Raw genomic sequence first — 21,202 nt, 5'->3', positions numbered from 1 at the left:
CAATAATCCTTAATGTCTCCAGACTCTACCCATGTTCGTTGTTAACCTTCAGTCACAAAGTAATGAGATGCATCAGACATCATTCAGCTGGCCTAAGGGGTTACAAATTTGGATAAAGGCCACATACTGTACTAATTGCTTCTAATAAATTACATATTTCAGGTGGGACATCATGATTTTAATCATTTATTCTGCATGTTGTTTCCTTTGGAGAGAAGAACAAGCAGGCACTAAACAAGCAGAGCATCTGAAATTCATGGCAGAAGATAGAAAGAGCTCATTTAATATCAACCCTCATTGTAAATACTAGAATTATGCATGTATCAAATCCCTGGGTCTGAACACTTTGGGAAAAGCCAGTGAGTTCTGGTTGTTTTAATGACTCAAACCAAAATAATGTCTTTGAATTTTCCTTAGTTTTATAACAACTCTGATTTAATCCCATTTCAAATCTTGTAGCTAGGGCCTAGCTCAAGAAAAAGCCTTTGTCTTTATGCAAAGAAAAATACATTAAGAAGGGAATTTAAAGCATGTATTTCCCAAAAGGCTGAGAGGGAAAACAGTCAAATGTATCTCTCACTTGTGTGGAAAATGACTTTAATTATGATTTGATGGCTTCTTATTGCAAAGGTAGTCCAGTGAACACAGACAGCTACAAGAACTTTCTTTAAAGCCTGCTGAAATTAGCAGGATCTCAATCCAATCTAAACAGCCTCTTGCAGAGTGAACTGAGTGAAATTTTCCTATTTCCCTGACCTGTAGCACACCCACACTAGTAGACTCACTGCTAATGAAATCCTCAAATCACTTGGGAACGTGCACTTCCTTCACAGGGGGAGACCTTGATGGTATTTAAATAGCCACTAGTATTAATAGCAATAGCTGGTAGGTAGTGTGGGGATTTGGGACCTCTAGGGAGCAATGCAGGTTTGGGAACAGTTCAGGCTGTCTTCTGTTAGTCTTTGTAAACCTTGCTTCCTGTCACTGCCATCTGCATTTCCTTCCAAGGATGAGCTGAGATACCAAAAAAACATGACTACCTAGGTAAAAGGAAACCTGCCTCAGCACAAAGTATGCCCTGGGATGGAAAGCTGCAGTTGCAGCTCTGACTCAAATGTGTTCTTTTGATTTTCAAGTGGTAATGAGACACCAAAGAAGCTCTGTTACCTGGGGCAAGTGCAATCTGCTTCTGTCTTGGCAGTCTGAGACGCCTTCACTTGGTCTCTCTCTATCTGGGAGGGATATCATCGCATTTTAGACTTCTCTGGCAAGTGTGAGGGTAAAAAAATGAGACTCCAGCAAGACTCCCAGGGCCTCCTCTAGTCCACCAAGCAGAATAATGAAGGTATTTCTAAAGATGCTGTTTGTGCATTGACGGGTGGATGGCTCTTTGGGCTAAAACAGTTGGACGTCTACTTTGGAAAAGGATCAAAGGATTCTTCTTGCTTTTGTTATACAGAACAAGAAGCAGATTAGTAAATAGGAGAAGGCAGCCTTACACAGTGAGAATTGACTGGAAAAGATTGCCCAAGGTAAAACTGGTGACTATTCAAATTGCAAAACATTCCTGTGGTTGTTTTTATGGTATTTTTCATAGGGAAGTTCAAGCCAACCTTCACACATGAAAAAGACCTTAAAGGATGAGAAAATTTGAAGTTCAGGCATAAAAGCCCATGAATAACAGAAGAAAAAGTGACACAGAGAGAGGAACTGAAGGTGATGAATCCTCAGTTAAGATTGCTGCTACACATAGAAGAAACTGTGACAAGAGGTGAATCACAACATACAGAAAATATGATGGATTAGTTTGGTGTACTCTTGAGATACTGACTTTTGCCACCATTGCATGCTACATAAGAGCATGGAATTAACAAACACTAGTGCGGCAGGTTAGGAAAAGAAATACCTATGAAAGCAAAATGGGAAACCTCTTTGCTCTCCATTAGGTTTGGTAATATAATACTAAGGAGCACACCATGCTGAGCTGTTATCTGGTTGGCTGGCTGAGTCCCTCTCCAGATTACTACTTAAATCAATAGCTTTCACATTGATTTTTCCAGCACACTGTATTCCAGTAACAAGAACAATGCTCAGAGATGAGTCAGCTATTTGCTCTGTCTGTAGGAACTCTGGTGTGTTTTCGTTTAGGAAAATAAAAGCAGGAGCCAAAGTACACACAGATATACAGTAATAAGAACCTGCTTGTTTCACCAGGTTTGCTACAGCTTGCTGCAGCAGCCACAGCCTGGCTTTGAGCTAGAGGAAGCTTCTTTAATGATGAAACTGAAATATTTGGAGATGATCTCAGACAGCTAATAACACTGAATTTTAGTTTAGTAAGTGCAATGGCAGAGGGAAAAAATATGCCCGCATATATATCATATAATAGAATCACAGAATCATAGAATGGTTTGGGTTGGAATGGACACTGAAGATCATCTCATTCCAGCCCCCCTTCCATGGGCAGAGACACCTCCCACTAGACCAGGTTTCTCAGAGCCCCATCCAACCTGGCCTTGGACACTTCTAGGGATGGGGCAGCCGCAGCTTCTCTGGGCAATGTGAAACCCTCCTCTGGGTAGTTTAACTAAGAGGCTGATCGCCATGTATTTACCATGGTAGGTAAAACCTCAGTAGTACTGCATTTCCATCTATTGCATATATCTTCAGGTATCTGGACATTTTGTGTAACATATATTATAGTTCTGGTATTGTAAACAGTCATCACAATTGTCTGATGTTGCTTCTGCTCTTTTCAACCATGCCAACAATTTCCCATTTTATATGGGTTCCTACAGCCACAACATGCACATTCATTTCCTCTTTCCTGCCTAGCCATCAATTCAGAAACCACCAACCTTTCTCTCACACAGTTCCATAATTATTTCAAGAAACTTACAAAAACTGCAACAAAACTATTTTCAGCTACTTGGAGATTTGGAGTCAGGCTGAAGCACGACTCTGCCCATGGTTTCTCTTGATCCCTCTCTGCTGCAGGCACAGAGCAAAACTCCTTCCATAGCCCCTCATCTCTCCCACAGCTCTTTGCACACGGCTGCTGTCTCGGCTTCAAGGCTCAGCTCCACTGCCTTATTTATTATTTCCACAGGCTTATTTCTGGGAACTTGGAGTTAACAGCAGCTACAAACTACTAAAATGTCAGAGAAGCTAACAAATGAAAGTATTTGTCCCTCTTGTCCACTCCATTTATTATCTCCATCTTTAAAAGTACAGATTGGAATGTACATCTTTAATGTGTACCAGATTACAGTCTATCCCACCTTCCATTAATAACAGCCTCAGAGGGTATGGAACAGACAAGGGGCTGTAAAGAATTTTATTTTTTACTTTTCTGTATGTAAAATACCATATTATCAATATACTAGGGGAAAAACAGCAAACAGGAAATATATATATATACACACATATATATGCTTAAAATTGAGGAGAAGTGTGCAACTATGAAGCCTGTTATTCTGGAAATACTATTGAATAGTGTTATCTTCAACTGCTATAAAACTAGCATAATTTAAATAATTACAAAAACTCTGTATTTCTCAGTAGAAATAGCTTTGTGTACTCCATAACAGCATATATTTCACATTGCTGTATGTTTGCCTCACAGCCTCTTAGCCCAAACAAAAAAAAAATCATGTTTTCATACCAGTGAAAAGGAAGAATAATGAATTTTCCACCAGGTAATTTTGAAATAAAAAGATCATATTTATGACAGTAACAGTATGTTAGAGCTGGAGCAATCCAGCCTCTTTACAGGAAGGGTTATCAACTTCCTGGTGCCCACTTGTGTATCTGAGAGTATGGTGTAATTTAGGGTGCTAAGGTATGGAGGAGAGGCATTTTGCACTCTGCTTTGTGCTGCCTACAAGGTATTTCAGATTAGTTGGGATCTTTTTTGAATCACGTGCTCTCCTACTTTTCTACTGTTCCCTGAGAATTAAGCTGATGTTGAAGTAAACTCTGCCAGGCATTTCCCCAGGTCTCAGCAGGGCATTACAGGTAATGCTGTGTAGGCTGCAGGTCTTGAGAGGAGATATGAGGACCTGTTTTACACTGCACTTCATTTGCACAGTATTTAGTTCAGGCTTGTACAGCAAAACAGTACAGCAGTGAGATCAACAGGTATTGTTGTTATCCATACAAAGCATTTTCCTTCCAGAAAAAATACTGTAATCAAACGTAATAAGATTATTTCAAATATCCAGCACACAAATTTTCAGCCCATTTGTGGCAAACAGATAGTGTTGTGTGGTGGCTGAGTGATATTTTAACTGTGGCTAGGACAAGTACTAGAGAACTGAAGCTACAGAATGAGATACACAGAACACGCTGATATGGTAAATTACCTCATGACACCGGCAGTATTTCACACAAGAAATCAGATATCCCACTTTTCTGCCAGGTAATAAATTGTGTTAAGCAGACAAATAGAAATTTATGTATTCATTATCTATTAAGAGACACCTGGCAGGATGGCCTTTAGTCTTCAATCTGAAAATGATCCTGCTCTGACAAGTGTCAGTCAGAAGTGCTGGTGAATCAGTACAGATCTTGCTTCACTGCAAGAAAAATCAAGTCAAATTCTGTTCAGAACTGTGTAAGAAGCAAGGCCTAAATGTAACTGTTCTGATCCCAGGTGATATTCCTGCTGCTGTGGTATGTATTCCTAAAAAGCATGTTAGCCCTCAAAACATTTACCAAGACTTCCCATTTTTCCTTATCTTCCCAAGAAAGGCTTCACACTCCATATTATCAGATGCCCAGCCCACAGTTTTGGTCATTCTCCTTTTCACAGCTGCCTGGAAAGAGAGGAGTGGGAGAGCGGTTTCACATGGGAGAGTGGTTTCAAAACAGAACTACGGGGCCAGCACTAATAGAATTTACATATTCAAGGAGCTGTCTTCATGGTTTGGCGTTGAATTATCTGTTCTATCAAACTAATCAAAGCATAAAACCTTTTTTTTTTCTTTTTTTCTCAAACACATAAATTTGCCACTGCAGCAAGACTCTGTGCTGAGGATAAAGAGATGGTCAGCCCCAGGCTGGGGGTCAATGCCAGGCAGCGACTGCGCCGTGGGAAGGCAGCGGTGCCTGGGCACGGCCCCGGGGCAGCTGGGCCACCCGTGGGCACAGCCACCGCTCCGGCCCCGCCGGCCCCCGCCAGAGGAGCCACCGAGCCAGCGCAGGGGCAGGGCAGGACCTGCACAGTACCTTTGAGGGCAGGTGGGGTGAAGACGCTCTGCTTCCTCTGCTTGGGAGAGGCGCTCTGCGACTGCGGCGGGACAAAACAGAGAGAGAGAGGCAGTGAGAGACGGGCACAGGGGGATATTCTGTCCGTGGCAGCTCCCGGGGTTGCCCCACAGCTGCCTTCAGAGAGTGCACACGCCCATCTGAGAGTTTCTAAGAAAAATATATTGTGTACAACTGATGGCAGCTCCTGGGCTTTCATGTATACAGGAAAATTAAGATTAGATAGACAAAAAAAGTATGTTTAATGGACAACCTTTATGATCCCCAGGCAAGACAGAACCAATACTACTGAAAATTACCCTTCACTCTATAAAAATACTGTTAAACATAAAATTAGGATAGCCCGTCCTTTTAACAGCCTGTGTAATTGATTCTCATAAGGCAAATAAATGTCTACATATATTAAAATAGTTGCAAGGTTTACATTAACCAACATTCCAATTACAGTGCAATCAGTGATTATACATATGTGTAAGGTAGTACTGAAATATTAATATAAACATTTTAACAAAAATAAGTGGAAAACCCCTGCACCTTTTCAATGTGTTCTATTACACCTAAGATAATAATTTCAGCAGCCAATCACTCAGCCTCTAACTGAGCCTCATTTGAGTGTTGTATTTAGGCACAGCTCAACTTTTTGTGACCCCAAAATCACATCTATGTGCAGAAGACAAATTATTCCGAAATAATGGTAGTGAAATGACACATGGAATAATAATAGTATAATTATGCCAATGTTTAGTTGCAAAATCTAACTGGAGTATAGTCAATGCTAAAGCAGAGCAGAGCAGCTTTTGCAAAATGAAAGCAGCTAAATTGGTGTCAGTATGATACCAACATGAAATAGATCTACATAAAAAGGACAAGAAAGCTACATCCAGTACACCCTTAGCTAGCTTTGGAAGACATAAGCACCATATCACACTCCTAACAAAATTTTAAGGAAAAACTGTATGTAGCCAAGCTTTTTTTTCTCCCTTCATTTTATCAGTTTCTAGTTGTATTAATGATGTTGCCTTTCCCCAAACATTTGCTAAAAACGCCTAATATATAGACCATTAACTTTAATCAGATCTATTTCTCCATGGAACATTTGAGACATCTCTTAAGAGAACCACTTTTACACAAGTACGGCTAATCCTATTATCTAAGCTTATCACAATGATAACATTTATAAATAAAATATTGTCTTCTTTGGAAAGAGACAGCTATTTATAAACACTATAGGATAGCTTGGTGAACCTCACATCAGTAAATCTTCATAAGTTTGTATTGGAGTTCAAATTTGCACCAATCAATACCTCCTGCTGCTATTTAAAGTGCTGCCTACTGCTCTGAGCAGTGGGTGAAGGAGAAAGAGATCAGGGAGTTGGAGGAGCTATACAAGGGGAGGTTAGAAAAAGGAATTGGAGGAGCCAACTTTTAACTCCTGTGCAAACAACATCACTGCACTGCCTGCTGTAGGCTTGACAAGTGATGGAGAGAGTGCAGAGGTGTTTGAATGCTTTTGTGGCCCAGCAGTGACCTGCAGATCCCCAGCAATGCTCAGGGGTGAACCGGCAGGGTCACCTTGGGTTTGCTATCTTTTGACAGGGCATGGCAGCAAGGCAGAGGGGAAGGTTGCCTCTCCCAGCTCCCTGCTACAGGGGAAGGGAGAGCTGGCAGAACACACAATACAGCTTTACACAGCCCTGGTTTGAAAATAATGGTTCTTAAAAGGCTGTGTTACTGCTGATGGCATGACAATGTAAACAAAAGTATCAACCAGGATGAATCAGTGAGTTTCCAAGGGTTTTTTACAATAGACCTATTTGAACAATAAATATGTAAAAAAAAAAAAAAAAATCACTTACCTCTGCCTGTAAGATGTTTGTTCTCTTCTCATCTTTTTCTAGAGAAAAAGATATGGAAAGAGAAAAGTTAATACAGAAGTGTTTCTCAGTGCTAACACTTGTAACTCTGCCCTGAACCTATAGCACTGCTGCAAATAAGAAATCAACCTTCTTATTTACAGCTTTTCTTTCTCATTTGTATGTCTCAGAAAGCCAGAGGCCCTGATTAGCATTTAGACACAAGCATTGCATCTGAAGCACTTAACTCCCATTTTTGCCTGTGAATAACAGGGAGCAAAGGAGTGCCTTCAGCAGCAGGTCCTTTGTCCAGGCTGGCAGCAGGGCTCTGCACTGCCTGTGGGGCTGTCATGGTACAGGGCTGCTTTGCCCAGGGACCGAGCTTTCTTCTGTGGTCAGAGAAGGCCTGGTTGCCAAATGGTGTGAAGCAAACTCACAAAGGGTTCTACCTCACTCAAATAATAACAAGAACCTCCCCTCAGTTAAGTTATTAATATACCAATATTATTATACTGAAGAGTGCCTCACATGTAAAATTAACAAAACAAAGCCTAAGAAAGAGGAATCTTTGACCTTATAAATTTCATGACACTACCAGACTGAAATTTTTCCTGAAACTTCTTACCTTTGTTGCCTTAATTTGCTTTAGACTATATGTATGGCAGAATTAGAAAAACTTGAGATTTCTAATAACAATAAGTGCCTCTGGGAATCTGTATGAACAACTAAGTAAGATTGTAGGCAACATCATTAATACAAGTAAGATTGAGAAAGAGTGAGCCATCAGGATCTTCCTAACCATGGAACGTAACCAATTTTTGTCTGAGCTAAATTGTTTTGCTGCTGTCTTCATGTGGTTAACAGCTAGAAAGTGTGTCTTCTGCTGATGATTTCACAAATATTTGGCAAAGATCATGCAGGATATTTGATTCACAGTAGTTTGGAGCTGTTAAATAAAATGACATTAAAAACAGAGACATCAATCATTCACTGTACCAATGGGCCTTCTAAAATTTTCCACATGCAGATATCAGTGTGTAATTTTCACTGAGGTGTGACAGATCTGTAAATGTAGGTCTGAGCAAAGAACTAGGTCTAGGCAATATCATTTTATCTGACTTATTCTCTAGATATTGGCTGCTTGTGGTGTGCTGTGTATGGGGAGACGAGCCAGGCCATGCAGCTGGATTGATTGCATTTTCTATGGCATTCTTTGCCATTGTCTCTGTGCATCTTGCAAACACCACTTGACTTACCAGATTTTTCAATGTAAGTATTTCCCATTACCTCTCTCTGAAAGATATTCAACTCACTCATACTCAGGGTTAAAAAGTGTAGCTGAAAACAGTGCTGATTACTAAAGCACGATCCCACAGATACAGAATTAGACAAGACAATCAGGAGGCCAGTTTCCTGCCATTGACATTTGCATGAACTTTGGTAAGGTCACTGATCGCCTCCTTGACTTCCCTATCTGTAAATAAGTATAGCAGTGTCTACTCAAGCCCATAAAACACTTTGGGGTATGATGGCAGGCTGGCTAAATGGGTGATTATTTACGTGCTTGCAGTCTTTCTTATTGGTTGCCTACCAACACATTTCAATGAGTCAACATTGACTTTCTTTTTTTTTGATTCAGGATACCAGATTTAGCTTAAACACTAAAATTTGAATAATTCAGGAACTTTCAGCAAAGAACAATGAAGAATAAGTTACATCCCATTCCTTCCCGAAACTCCAAATTTGCCCAGATGAAAACATATTTTGTAAACCCAAGAGGATGTTTGCATAAGGAAAAAAACCTGACATCAGTAGCTTTGTCATGTTTCAAGTCTTGATCCTGAGAATGTGCACAACTGCAACCCTTTGGGCTTGCACATTTTGTGTTCTGAGTGATGTGACATTAAAACTATCAGAACTGGAATATTTACAGCCTTTCCTTTCACCCGGCAGCCTTTATATGACAGGCAACTTTGGGAATAAGGACTGGTCCTGTATGGCATTAGAGAAACCATTCATATCCACAGGGCAAATAGTGCCAATGAGACGCATCAGACAACATGGACATTTAAGAACAACCTATAAAATCACATAAACAAACAATTTGCCAAATCAGTAAACAGAGATCAGAAAGTAACCTAAGGGACTGAAAGACATGAACTCAAGGCAGGAGCCATGAAGTGTTTCAAGCAAGTCATGAGATGAAGGGAAAGGTACAACTGGCCGGAGATAAGTTTGGGCAATGGTACATTTTGACATGAGTTTATTTTTGAGGACAGAAGAGGATCACATGCTTATTTTTAACAGGTATTTTGATGGATAAGACTCAATCAAGAATATAGGTTTTTAAGGAGAGATGACAAAGAATGGGAGCAAGGGAATCCTAAAACCCCGAATGCAATAGACTGAGGCAGAGAGCATAAAATAAACAAACTCTCTTTGTACAGAGGAGGAGGAGGAAAAGATGAAAGGCAAGGGGGACATGAGGGGAAGAAACAAGAGCTTGTGAGTAACTGAAGTAGCAATGAGAGACAGGGACACTGGGGTTGTAGCAAAAGTAAAAGGGGAAATTTATGGATGACAGAGCTGGAGTGCAGTGTGGGCTGGAGCTCAGGCAGGAGCTCTCTGCCTGGGTAAATACTGAGAGGCATCTTGGTCTAACTGAAGGATTACATTAATAATTGTGTGAACATTCTTCCTTGGACAAATAGGGGTTTTCCAGTGTAACTTCTAATGCTTTATAAAATTACTTTATAAAGCAGTTTAAATAAATTAATGAAAGCATGTTTTTACAGCAGTCTGACCAAGAAAGCATCCTTGTTAGAGTACATGCAAGTAGGAACTAATGCTGTCCCTGCAAGAGGTCAGTACTGGCATCAAGAGATCATGTAGAAAATCTCTGTGACAACAGATTTTATGGTGAGAATGGAAGGTACAAGGTAAGAAAAAACATCATCAGTTAGTGACTACAAATCAGACATTTCCACCAACGGAAGTCAAACAAGCCATGCATCTCCCACCCTCAAGTCCCTCTCAAATCCATTAACAATTATAAACTGCATTTCTTTAGTGAACTCTTAGAGCATAAATTCATCTTGAGAGGGGTCAGGAAATAATCAGAAATGAAATCACAAATATCAGACTGTGATATCACTTGATTCACAGGGCAGAATGAAATCTCTGGTTTGTCAGCACCCTTTAGTTCCCATTGACTACGGTGCGGGCAGGACTCTGCTCAGAAAAAAATCATAGCTATACAGAATGAGAAATTCATTCTTCATATTTACAACCAAGCAGTTATATAATGGAGAATGTGAAGAGATCAGCTATTTCTCTTATATATGAAACGAACCCCTAGCTCTCAGTAGGTAACTTCTCCCTACAGGTTTGCTCTCTTTTTTGGGGCCAGAAGGGAAGAAAATGATATTCCATTTTCCTTCCTCACAGACCATAACATTGTTCACAGAACACAATACAGCTGTACTGTATTCCACATCTCAACATATGACATAAACATATTTTTTCCAGTTTAACTTATTCTCGGCTGCTCTAATTACTAACAGGAATCTAATCAGTCAAGTAATTTCTTCAAAGTTTTTGTGTTTTTGTCATAAAGGGGCATAATAGAAATCATATGAGGACTGGAGAATGGGTTTGTATGTACCCAAGTGGAGGTATGTAAAAACAAGATTGGAACTTTGTTTAGAGACTTCTCACCCACGCTGAGGAAAAAGCAGTTGAGGACTTTCCCTTGTCCTGGGTGAATAATGTGTGAGCCTAGTGTGATCCTTACCTCATGTAGGCTGGAGCAGCCTCTGGCAAAATAAAGGGGATTTCAGGCTTTTGTCAGTATCCTCAGATAAATAAATAGGCAATGAAGGGTTCAGTCTAAAGGGTATTCCCCTCAATCCAGATATGTGCACAGACTTTCTGAAACAAAGCCTTAGTTTTTTAATGAAAATCCCTTCTGAACGCCCATCCGCCTGCACAGATCCCCTTCCAGCATCAGAGTTCTAAGCTTTAGCCTTTACCCAGGGCAAAGTCTCACCTGCTTGCAGGGAAACCTGCAAGACTTGGCCCAGCTATCTTGCTGAAATAGGTTGAAGAACCACCATGGGGGTTGTCTCCCAAACATGCTGTTAGCAGAGCTCTGTGATCTTTATCCGCGCATCCCCCAGCCGAGCTGAGCTAACAAGCTGAGTGCCCCCAAAGCTGTGGTTATTTGAAGCCAGAGAAGAACCAAGAGGAAGGGGGCTGGTTGTAGCTGGAATGAAATATGCTTGGTGGTGCAGATCACTTCTTCCACGGATTTCCACTGCTGTGCAAACAGCATGTCCGTGCTGGGGGAAGCTTTGTGGTCATTTTAGAGTGAGATCAAAATTCATCTGCCTTGCTTCTCCCCCTGGATAATGTTAATGCACTTGGAGCAGCTATGCAGGCCAAGAGGTGACCTACTTTAAAAGAGCAGGCCTCTGATATCACCCATGGGCTCTGCAGTGGTCTCATCCAGCAAAGGCTTACCTCATCCAGCTAAGTACCCTGCTTGCTTTCCCCTCAGCAAGAGCAAATAAAAGCCTTTTCTGTAGGGTTTTAGTCAGGCACTGGAGAAACAGAACAGGTCAGAGAGGCCAGCTTTTACACAAAAGAAACTCAGTAAGGGACTGGTTTAATCATTGGAGAAAGCTTCTTGTAGAGAGTTTGGGATTTTCCTTGGGAAAACACAGCTGAGCAGATAAAAATCATGCGGGGGCTGATAGGTTTGGACTCAGGCAATTTTAGAAACTAAAACCCAAAAATAATCCTTCATTCTCCTGACATTTAGTGGCAGAAAAAGATGAAATTTTCTGAAATTTATGTTTCAGTCATTTCACATTTCAATTTCTCCATCAGTAAAATAAAATAAATATTTTTTAATCTACCAGTTTACCTCGCTGGTTTTTGACCACCACCATCTGTATTAGCCGCTGGTATTTATAAAACAAGCTTATTGAACTCTGATTAGAAATTGACAGACATATTTGTTTTTTCTGCTATCACAACTACTTTTCCTTTCTTCTAGAAGACATAGCAAGGTCAAAAATGTTTAATGTTTTCCTTTTGCCAGGGTCCTAACTACACACTGCCACATCAGCTAGTGTCTCATTGCTTTTCACTAAACCAATGAGGTAAGAAAAGGAAAAAAAAATTCCAAAACATACAATAATAAAAAATGCTTACGTAGTTAATTGTTTGATTTTAGCTTGCTGGTTTTTATTTGCCAGTGTTTATCAATGAGAACTTGACCATGGGTGTAGATGTCATTACATTTAATTACAAAGAAATATCCTGGTAAGCCCTCCTGGAGTGAGTATATGTTTCTGAAAATATTCCCATTGCAGGAGCACCTCATTAGACTCCCAAATGCAGCTGCTGTGGCAGGCGTAGCTGGGAGCTCTGCTCCCCTCCTCAGTCAAGTGCTGACAAGAGGGAGCGTGCGCTGCGGTGCTGCTGCATCTCACTCACTAATCAGCATCTAAATTACTGCCTGGCCCTTGAGGGAGCACTAATAACAAGATTTGTATAGCAAGCATTAATGAAAACACAGGGCAGAGAGGAATTTGCTATATACACAGGCATTTGCATGCCTATCTATCCTGTCAGGCGCCTGCAGCTCAGGTGTGTAGTTTGGGAAAGGTCCCACGCTGTGCTGACAGCACTGTCGCCAAGGGACCTCTCGTCCCTCTGTCTCAGAGATCACAGCACATCTTTTCCCGACTAGCTCCTGTTGTAACCAGCCCTTTTTACTTCACTAAAATACTGCAGGCCAAATGAATCTGCTGTTTGGACACTCCCATTTTTTTTTCCAGGTAAATCAGTTATTTAAACAACCCTGTATTTACCACCTTCAATATTCAAGTAGCCTTTACTAGTACTGAGAGTAGGGGCTGCAATCTCTTTTATTAGACCAAATCCTTCCTGAAGGTGCTCAAAGTCAGCCACTAAATGAAAAGAACAATCATCCTTTCCTTCCTGATGCACACAACAGAATCTGATCCAAACAGTATCTACATCTCTGATCATACAGACAGTATCTAAGGACCCACTTTAAGCTGCACAGCCGTAAGAATATGAAATAGAACCACCTTTCACAAACTAGACCAATCAAAATTTCTTTAAAACATGCATTCTGGTAAACATAATCTATTTTGGAAGAAACTGGAGACATTACAAACCTCAAATGTGAATCTGAATGTATTTGTTTACATCACATGATTCTGAGAAGGGAATTATGGTGCCTGATTCACCGCCTTGTTATTCCAGTTTCATGCCAGACTCAGGGAAATCAGTCTCATTTCACTAACATTAAACTAGAATACAAGAGTGATGAGTCAGGTCTGCAGCCTTACCACAGAGCAGTCATGAATTATTACAACAAGCACAAAAATCATCCTTCTCCTAAGCATTTTGCTCCAAATTTTTCATTCTCCCTCCCTAAAATACATGATAAATGTTAACATAAGACAAATACTAAATAAGTCCCATAAATCAAACATAGCTTCTCAAAATACATTTTGAAAGAGAATTAAAACTTAATTATATTCTCCCTTCTTAAAAAAGGACTAAGTTTTCTGCCTGATGTCTTGAAGTTGCATTTCTGCCTGACTTTGTGGTCTTCCAGCTGCTGCCAACTCTGTAAGGCTTTATTCTGGTACTGTCCTGGCTTTGAATGACAGGACATAAAACAGGTTTTGTGGAAAAACCTGTCATGAAAAAAGCACTGACATGCAGAATTTTCATTTTCTGGGAACACAAGAGGTCTGTCCTGCTCCATGAGAGAGGGTCAGGTGAGCAAGCACAGGGAACAGACTTCCTGACGTGAAGTCCTGGATTGATGATATGGGGACAATTAGAGAGCTGGCAGATCTTCCTAGAGAAGTAATCAACCCAAGGAGAAACACACTTGAAATAAACATTCTGTTTGGACAACTAATGTAAAGATTGGCTTTAATTCACAATATAAACAATGCTAGCCTTGGAGATGTTTTCTTCTAGCTGCTTTCTAAGCAGCACTAACTCCTCTTTGGTGAAGGAAATGGAGACAGCTTCCAAAGAATGACTGACTAAATAAGATTAACCAGGAGGAGGTAAGTACTTTATTTTTTCTTTTGATCTCTCAGATAAGACATTTTCTGGACCAAACAAAAATCTCTCACTAAAATATCAGGAATGACTGTGAGCTAAACTTTTAATGTAATTTGCAGCTGACCAGTGTGAACTCCTGGCACCAGAGCTGGGAGGAACCTCTGGCAGGACCACAGGGTGTCACTGTGGGCAGAAGCTCTGGATCAGGGTTTGCCTCCACATAGTTTCAAAGCTCCCTAAAATTTACTCATTCCAAAAAGATACCACTTATTTAACAGCAAATTACTTCTTTCTTTTTCCAGCATGACAGAGTTAATCAGAAATCTGGGGTGTCTGCTATGGTCTGACTCTTGGCAAGAGGAGTTCATCAGTCCCTTGTTCTGCTGGGTGTTAAGGGGAGCTGAGTGGTGTTGCAGGCAAAGTGAGTCCCACAGGAGTTCAACACATGCTTGGTGCAAATCCTGCACCAGCAAAACAAACTGGGCAGAACAGAATGTTGGAGGGAAGTGAAAGAGTCATTTTACTGCTGACTTGATTGGGCCATAGGTTTCAGCAAGTTTTGCTATTAAAAGTCAGTATTTTATCCTATACATGCAGCCTGAATTGGTTAAAAAAAAACCCCAAAAAACTGAAAAAAAAGGCAAAATACTTTCTCATTTAATAAGCTAGTTCTAGATTTAGTGCAACTGGGAAAGAACTTCAGCTATATGTAAACTGTGTTTTAGTCAAAACTCATGCTCGTTATTTAAACTAAGTAATAGTCATATCAATATTCACTACATCATTGAAAGTCCAGGTTAATACATTCAGATAAGTAAAAATAAATGAGGCTAACTGAGGAAAACTGCTGGGCTTAGTGATGTGAAATTTAAAATCCTTGGTCTATTAGGAAAGTTAGTGGTAAACTCAGGTCTCAAAATGAGCAAAGTAAGACTTAAAAGATATATGATGATCTACATATGACCCTTTTGTACACAGTTACTTAGAATGATTAAAATCTCCCATTTGGGTTTAAATACACAAAAAATTTTTAGAAAAAAATCCCTTATTCTTGCAGCAAATAAATGCAGACCAGAATGATACTGATTTTCTGGCATGAACCAGAAGGGAACTGGACAGCCATCATTTATGGGAGCCCCAGGCAGTGCTGGAGGGCCAAACTAAACTACAAGGAAACCTTAGAAAATTAGACTTTCATGGAGATACAGAACAAGACAAAGGACAAAGACTGCAAAGTAGGCCTAAATCACAATATGCTGTCTCCAAGTTGTCCTGCTGTGTAGAAGGAGAACTCACCTCATTGTGAGGTTACACTGACATAGGGTCTATTCTGACATCAGTAAAGATTGCATCTTTGCTGTATGGACCAAGGGCAGTTTCCACACTCATAGCACACCCTCACCTGGCCTGACACCTGGCAGTGAAAGATAAGATTCACATGAAGGAAATAGGAAAGCAGTACAGATAAAAAAGGTTTTTGAGAGGTTATAAGAAGGCCAGAGCTGTTGAGAAGCTGCTGGCAAATACTCAGAGAAAGAGGTTCAGAGCAGAAACACGAGTCTGAAATGAGTGTGCCCAAGTAAAAGAGACTGCCAGACTACTAAATTTTTGTTAATAATTGCTACCGTTTAACCAAATATTCCCAACGCTCATACTCAAAAAACTTCTCAAGCAGCTTGTGATTATTTTGTACATTGAAGAAGTCATCACAATGTTGTGAGTTTGTGAAAAGACTTAGCATGGTCATTAAGTACTTTCAAATGCAGACGGAAGACAAGTACCTTGAAAAGACAGCTACCCAGGGTTGTGAGTCCATCAGTAGCACTGAATAGTATTAATAAAGTGCTACTTTACATCTGCTTGCTTGCTGTAGGTTCAGTCTGGGTTCAAATGACCAAAGAGGCTGAAGATCTAAATACAATACTGAGGCAAGGACCAAAATACAATATTGAGGCAAAGATCGTGAAGTAAAATCCATTATTACCAGAAATATAGTGCTAGCACATCCCTGGATAAACTTTGAAACCATTTTCTAATACCTTCATATGCAGGAATCAGTTGTGATGGAAAATGGCTCAGAAGTGACCTACCGATCACAATCTTTGTATCAGTGTTACAGCTGCAAATGCTATCACTGTGAGTGGTTCCTTTCTCGGCTGAGAGCTGCAGGAATATTCTAAGCTCTAAAATAAAAACCAGCAGCAGCAGCCAAAACCAAAAAACCTCCAGCCAAACATTTCTTTAGCATGCTATATCTCATAAAAACATTAAAAGAGTATCCTATCTGAATGTGTTTGTACATTCTGGAAAGTGACATTTGCCATGGGAGAAGGAAACATACAAAACAATAAAATTTTTCCTTAGCCAGTGATTATTATTGCTGCCTTAGCAATTTCCTTCCTTTTGGAATAATACCTCAAGGATTTCAGTAAGAATGCTTTGTAAAGCTAGTCCTGGCCAACTGCTTGTGGCTTGCTTGTGGTTAGAATGCACATGCAGAGAACTCCTCACATACATGTATCATCTTACATGGGAATCAAGTCAGCTACTAATAATAGTTCTTCTTGGGGGTTAGGACCCTTTTTACAGAAAAGAAGATGCAAATATCAGTTTTGGAAAGCCATTGCTGGGTTTTCCAAGCTTTCAAAGAATCAGCAAAACAAGGTTCCATAATCTCATTCTTGCCTTCGGCACAACTAGGTGGGCTGGAACAGCCCAGGGCAATCATTGTTAGCTCAGAATAAATCAGCTGTAATTTTCCAAAGGCATTTTTCAGAATTTCTACTGACCTTACTACATACCAGAGACAGAGGGGACCCTGGGTTTTGTTTTACACATCTCCATCTGTGCTGTCACAATCAGAAACACGTTGCTGTGATTCCTGTGGAATGAGCTGTTCCACACCCTCCTGTGGGATATGCTGTCCACATTAAAGCCTAAGTCACACACCAGCACCAGCGTTTCAGGAGGCTTGAAAGCACACTTCGAAAGAGTAACAGCCTGCTTGCTGTCTACTGTATTTTAAAAACAGACGGTAAAAACCTCATGCTGTTCAGGATCAAAAAAATCATCCAGGTCACAATTCTTTAAAGTGAGAGCTCTTTTTTCTTTCCGACCCCTCATTCCCGTCCCCGCCCCCCGTTTTTTCAGTTCATCAGTACAATTCCACTTCAAAGCGAAAAGGATACAAAATGGCACTTAGTAATATTGTAACAAACACGTTGCTTTCAAATAAGCTGGGCTTTTAGGTTAAATGGCTCCCTGATTCTGCAGCTGCCCTGCAGATCCTAATATACCCGGGAAGAGGCAGAACAAGTGCTTCAGCTGATCCCAGAGAAGCTACTCTTTGGAAGTGGCCAAGTTCATCCAAATCTTTGCTTTCTACCACTACCTGAGAACAGCTTTGGCAAGGAACTTCAGAAAGACTTGTAGGGAATACTATCACTACATGCCACTAAGTGGTGGAGGCTCAGTGCAGAAATGTTTAGGTTATGGGATGTCCAGGTACCAGGATAAGCCATATTGTAGGGTGCAGTAAAGCTCACTGCTGTATTGAACTTTCAATCTGCCTTGCTCGTGTTCATTTTCTGTGTGACTTCCTCTGTCTAATCAGAACAAAGGACATGGCGTCAGGTAAAAATCACAACCTTTACAATGCACCTTCATCTACTTAACACTGCTGACTCTGTTAGTGCAGTTTGGTTCCACAAGATGAATAACCAACACATCAATTCTCTGTGGGACATCTGCATGCTATGCATCCCAGGGAAAACAGGCACAAAGAAGGAGCATGTCACTGTGCTTCATTCTGCTACTCTCATAGTCTTTTGATCCTCTAGTAAAGCCATCTGAGAAAAAAACCAGAAGTGATTTTAGATACAGACACAGGAACAGCATTTTGAAGGGAAGAAAGTGAAAACAGAGCTCCTTTCAATAGACATAAAGAAAATTCTACCCTAGAACTGCTTTGCTTACTGTAAAAAGAAACTCAGCTTGTCCATCTGATCTTGTTTCCACGAGCTGACGATGCAGGTGGCTCAGACTTACAGGAAAGCAAAGCTAAGCTCTGCAGCTCCCTGCACGCTCACTGAGTTTCTGCAGCCTTCTGTAGTTGGCAAAATCTTTCAGGATTGATATGTTCAATTTGTTTAGTCTCTGCTAGCTTTAGGTCCAGATTCATCAAATTCCCACTTTTGATGTATTTTGAAGTGAAGTTTTAACTTTAGTTACACCATATAAAGAGTTAAATTTTGTCTCTAAAACCTCAATAAATGGGCTGCCTTGATTGATGCTTTAAGTGCAACCCCTTCCCAATATTCTGAACATAACGAGGTTAGTGCTAAAAGCTGGATTCTCTCTCATCTATCTGCATTATCTATTCATTCTGCACACGTCACCATGGTAAATGAGTGCTGCATTAAGCACTAAATAGCAGAGGTCAGAAAAACCCTGTGTTGTATTCTTTTCCCCTCGGCAAGGCTGAAACATTCTAATAATGGATTTTAGTTTATTACCTGATATGAACTAAAAAAAAAAAAAATTGAAAATATCTGTATTAGCACATTATTGAAGTTAGATTTAAACATAACCTAAAAACAATCTTGAGATTCTTATTCAAAAAATTTTTGTCTTATAATGTTTAAATTTACTTAATTTCTAATATTCTCTGAAATTTTTTCTGCCATTTAACACACCCCCCTCAAAATAAAAACGAATCTTGCCATAGGCTAAACTAGACATATTTTGATTCAAATTCTTTGTTTAAAATGCCATCAGCATCCCAAATTGTATGCTCATGTAACTATATTAAATATAGCTTAAGTATTTTGATGATAAGAAGTAATTACACCTAGGCACTTCATTTTTTAACGAGAAAACTCACCATCTATTCAGAATTTTCAGCAAAACAAGCTATATGAGGTGCCTAAGTATTTGGCACAGGGCAAATCTGTTAAGAGCTCCTCTAGCAAAATATTAAGCCTTATGAATGCAATAAAGTTAGAATCTGTCCAGCTAACTTCCTCACCAGGTCGGGCAGCCATGCACACTGCTATTCCCTACCCATGGCACGGCTCTGTCGCGCCATATACACGGAGGTGATAACAAATGTAAACATTCCAAAAGCTTATCAGGCCTGGCGCTGAATGATCAAGCAGCTGGAGAGCTGTAACGTGAAGCCATGTATATTAAAAATTATTTGCAAATAATCTCCTGGGGTGGAAGAAGGCTGTTTCTATGGTGCTTTGGTATAAGGAACAAGGAAAACAGATGAAGAGTACAAGGTTCAACCTCAGAAAATACCACATTCACTTTCGGATAGTTCCACGGACATTGACCCTTCCAACACAAAACCAATGGGAGGCAGGGAGCAGGAGGAACAAGTACAGTCATGGTACACATTAGGAGTTTAGCTGCGCTGGTAAATAAAAAAGTATTTCAATTCATCTCTTGGGTATTCAAGGCTGGAACAAGGGTAATGGATTAATGCAATTTCACCCATACTGGAAGTGAGTAAAACTTTTGGGGTTTTGGCTTCATGTTCTCTCAGCTCCACCACTTCTCTGGTGTAGGCACAAATCTGAGTTCTGTTGTGAATATTCAACCTCTATTTCCATCCTCCAGAGCTTTCTCAGGCACTGTTTGCACCCTGGACTGCTCCATCTCATGGAGGGATGGTAGGCTCTGGTGAATGGGAGGGACTCATTCTTGTTTGGACTAAATTTACTCACTTCAGCCAACTAGGAGAAACAAGTTCATACGGGCTATGTGTCATGTAAAATGTATCTGTACAGTCAATCAATAAACAAAGTAAAGGAAGGAAGCATGGATAAAAATAAACATGAAGAAGTCAGTAAAATAAGTGAATTTTCACCAGAACATGCATAACAGTTTTTTGTTTTGACTGTCTCTGAGTAGCTGACAGACCCTTCACTGTTTTCTGACTAGAAAGGTGGTCCAGACTCTATCTGGGCTCTATATAAAATAGTGTATGTTTCCTACTGTTTCATACTATGTGGTTTACACAATTACAAACATATTCACAGGGAATGTTTCTATTTGTGAATTACTGTGACCTCAGAAACAGTGAAAATATAGCTGGCTGTTTTGGTGATAACCCTCAGTTTATAAGGCACAGCACTGCTCACTGCATCCCAACCAACTCAAGCCTTGTTCTCCAGCCTGCTGTCCTTACTGCTCTGCAGGGAGCATAACAACTCTTCTCACAACTGATGACAATGACGTATAAAATCCTCATCCTCTCATGAAAATGGAGCATCTTCATGAAATGGAATGTTTTCATGGATGATGCAAAAACCCACTTTTTTTAAAAAAAAAACCATAGTTTCTTTTTGGAGGCTGTGAATCACTCTTCCTGGGCTGCATAAAGAGCAGCTCAAGCACAGGTTCTTGACTTTTTTTCTTTTTTTTTTTCAGGTCCTTGAATTTTCCTTTTAATTTTCATGGAGTCTGTATTTACACTACATATGTGTGAGGAACTTTTGCTGGGCCTTGTCCAGGGACTTCTGTGAGCCTGAACTGCAGAATAAATTCAGAGTAACCCAAATAAAAGAGCATGTAAGCATAGTGCATATAGGTAAGAAAAAAGAATGTTGTTTGCCACTGAACATTTGCAGTCACACATCAGCCTGCAAACAGCAGGATATTTTCAAGCACAGATATTTTCATCTCTGTTCTGGAATCCCTATCACCTGTCAGGTCTTATGCAATGTTTACTTTATATATGTCATTGTTTCACTGTGTCAGACAGTCCTTTCCATCACAGGCTGAAAGAACACGAAGGCCCTCACTGCCCTGACAAGAAGTGCCTGATCTCTGAACATCCTGGTGCCATTGGTAAGGTACACTGTGCTACACCAGTGCTCTGGTGTGAGGGGACACGAATGTTTTTCATTGCTTATTTAAATACCTCCACAGACTCCTGGAGTGATATAAAAAGG

The 21,202-nt window shown here is 40.2% G+C and overlaps 1 protein-coding gene across 1 annotated transcript in view; it reads right to left on the bottom strand.

Moving 5' to 3' along the window:
• Positions 1–21,202, bottom strand: part of PPP1R1C (protein phosphatase 1 regulatory inhibitor subunit 1C) — a 49,753-nt gene that overhangs the window by 21,021 nt on the left and 7,530 nt on the right. The window contains exons 3-4 of the mRNA XM_042040485.1: positions 7,125–7,162; positions 5,230–5,290 (exon numbers count right to left, since the gene is read on the bottom strand). Of these exons, the coding sequence (XP_041896419.1) occupies positions 5,230–5,290; positions 7,125–7,162 (99 nt within the window). The remainder of the gene's footprint in view (positions 1–5,229; positions 5,291–7,124; positions 7,163–21,202) is intronic.

Source organism: Corvus kubaryi, unplaced genomic scaffold (genome assembly GCF_017639235.1).
Source record: "Corvus kubaryi isolate FWS band 111438036 unplaced genomic scaffold, C.kubaryi_AGA036_p1.0 37396, whole genome shotgun sequence".
In the NCBI taxonomy this organism is placed as follows: Eukaryota; Metazoa; Chordata; class Aves; order Passeriformes; family Corvidae; genus Corvus; species Corvus kubaryi.
The sequence above is the reverse complement of the archived record's forward strand: the minus strand, read 5'-3'. Positions and strand labels throughout refer to the sequence as shown.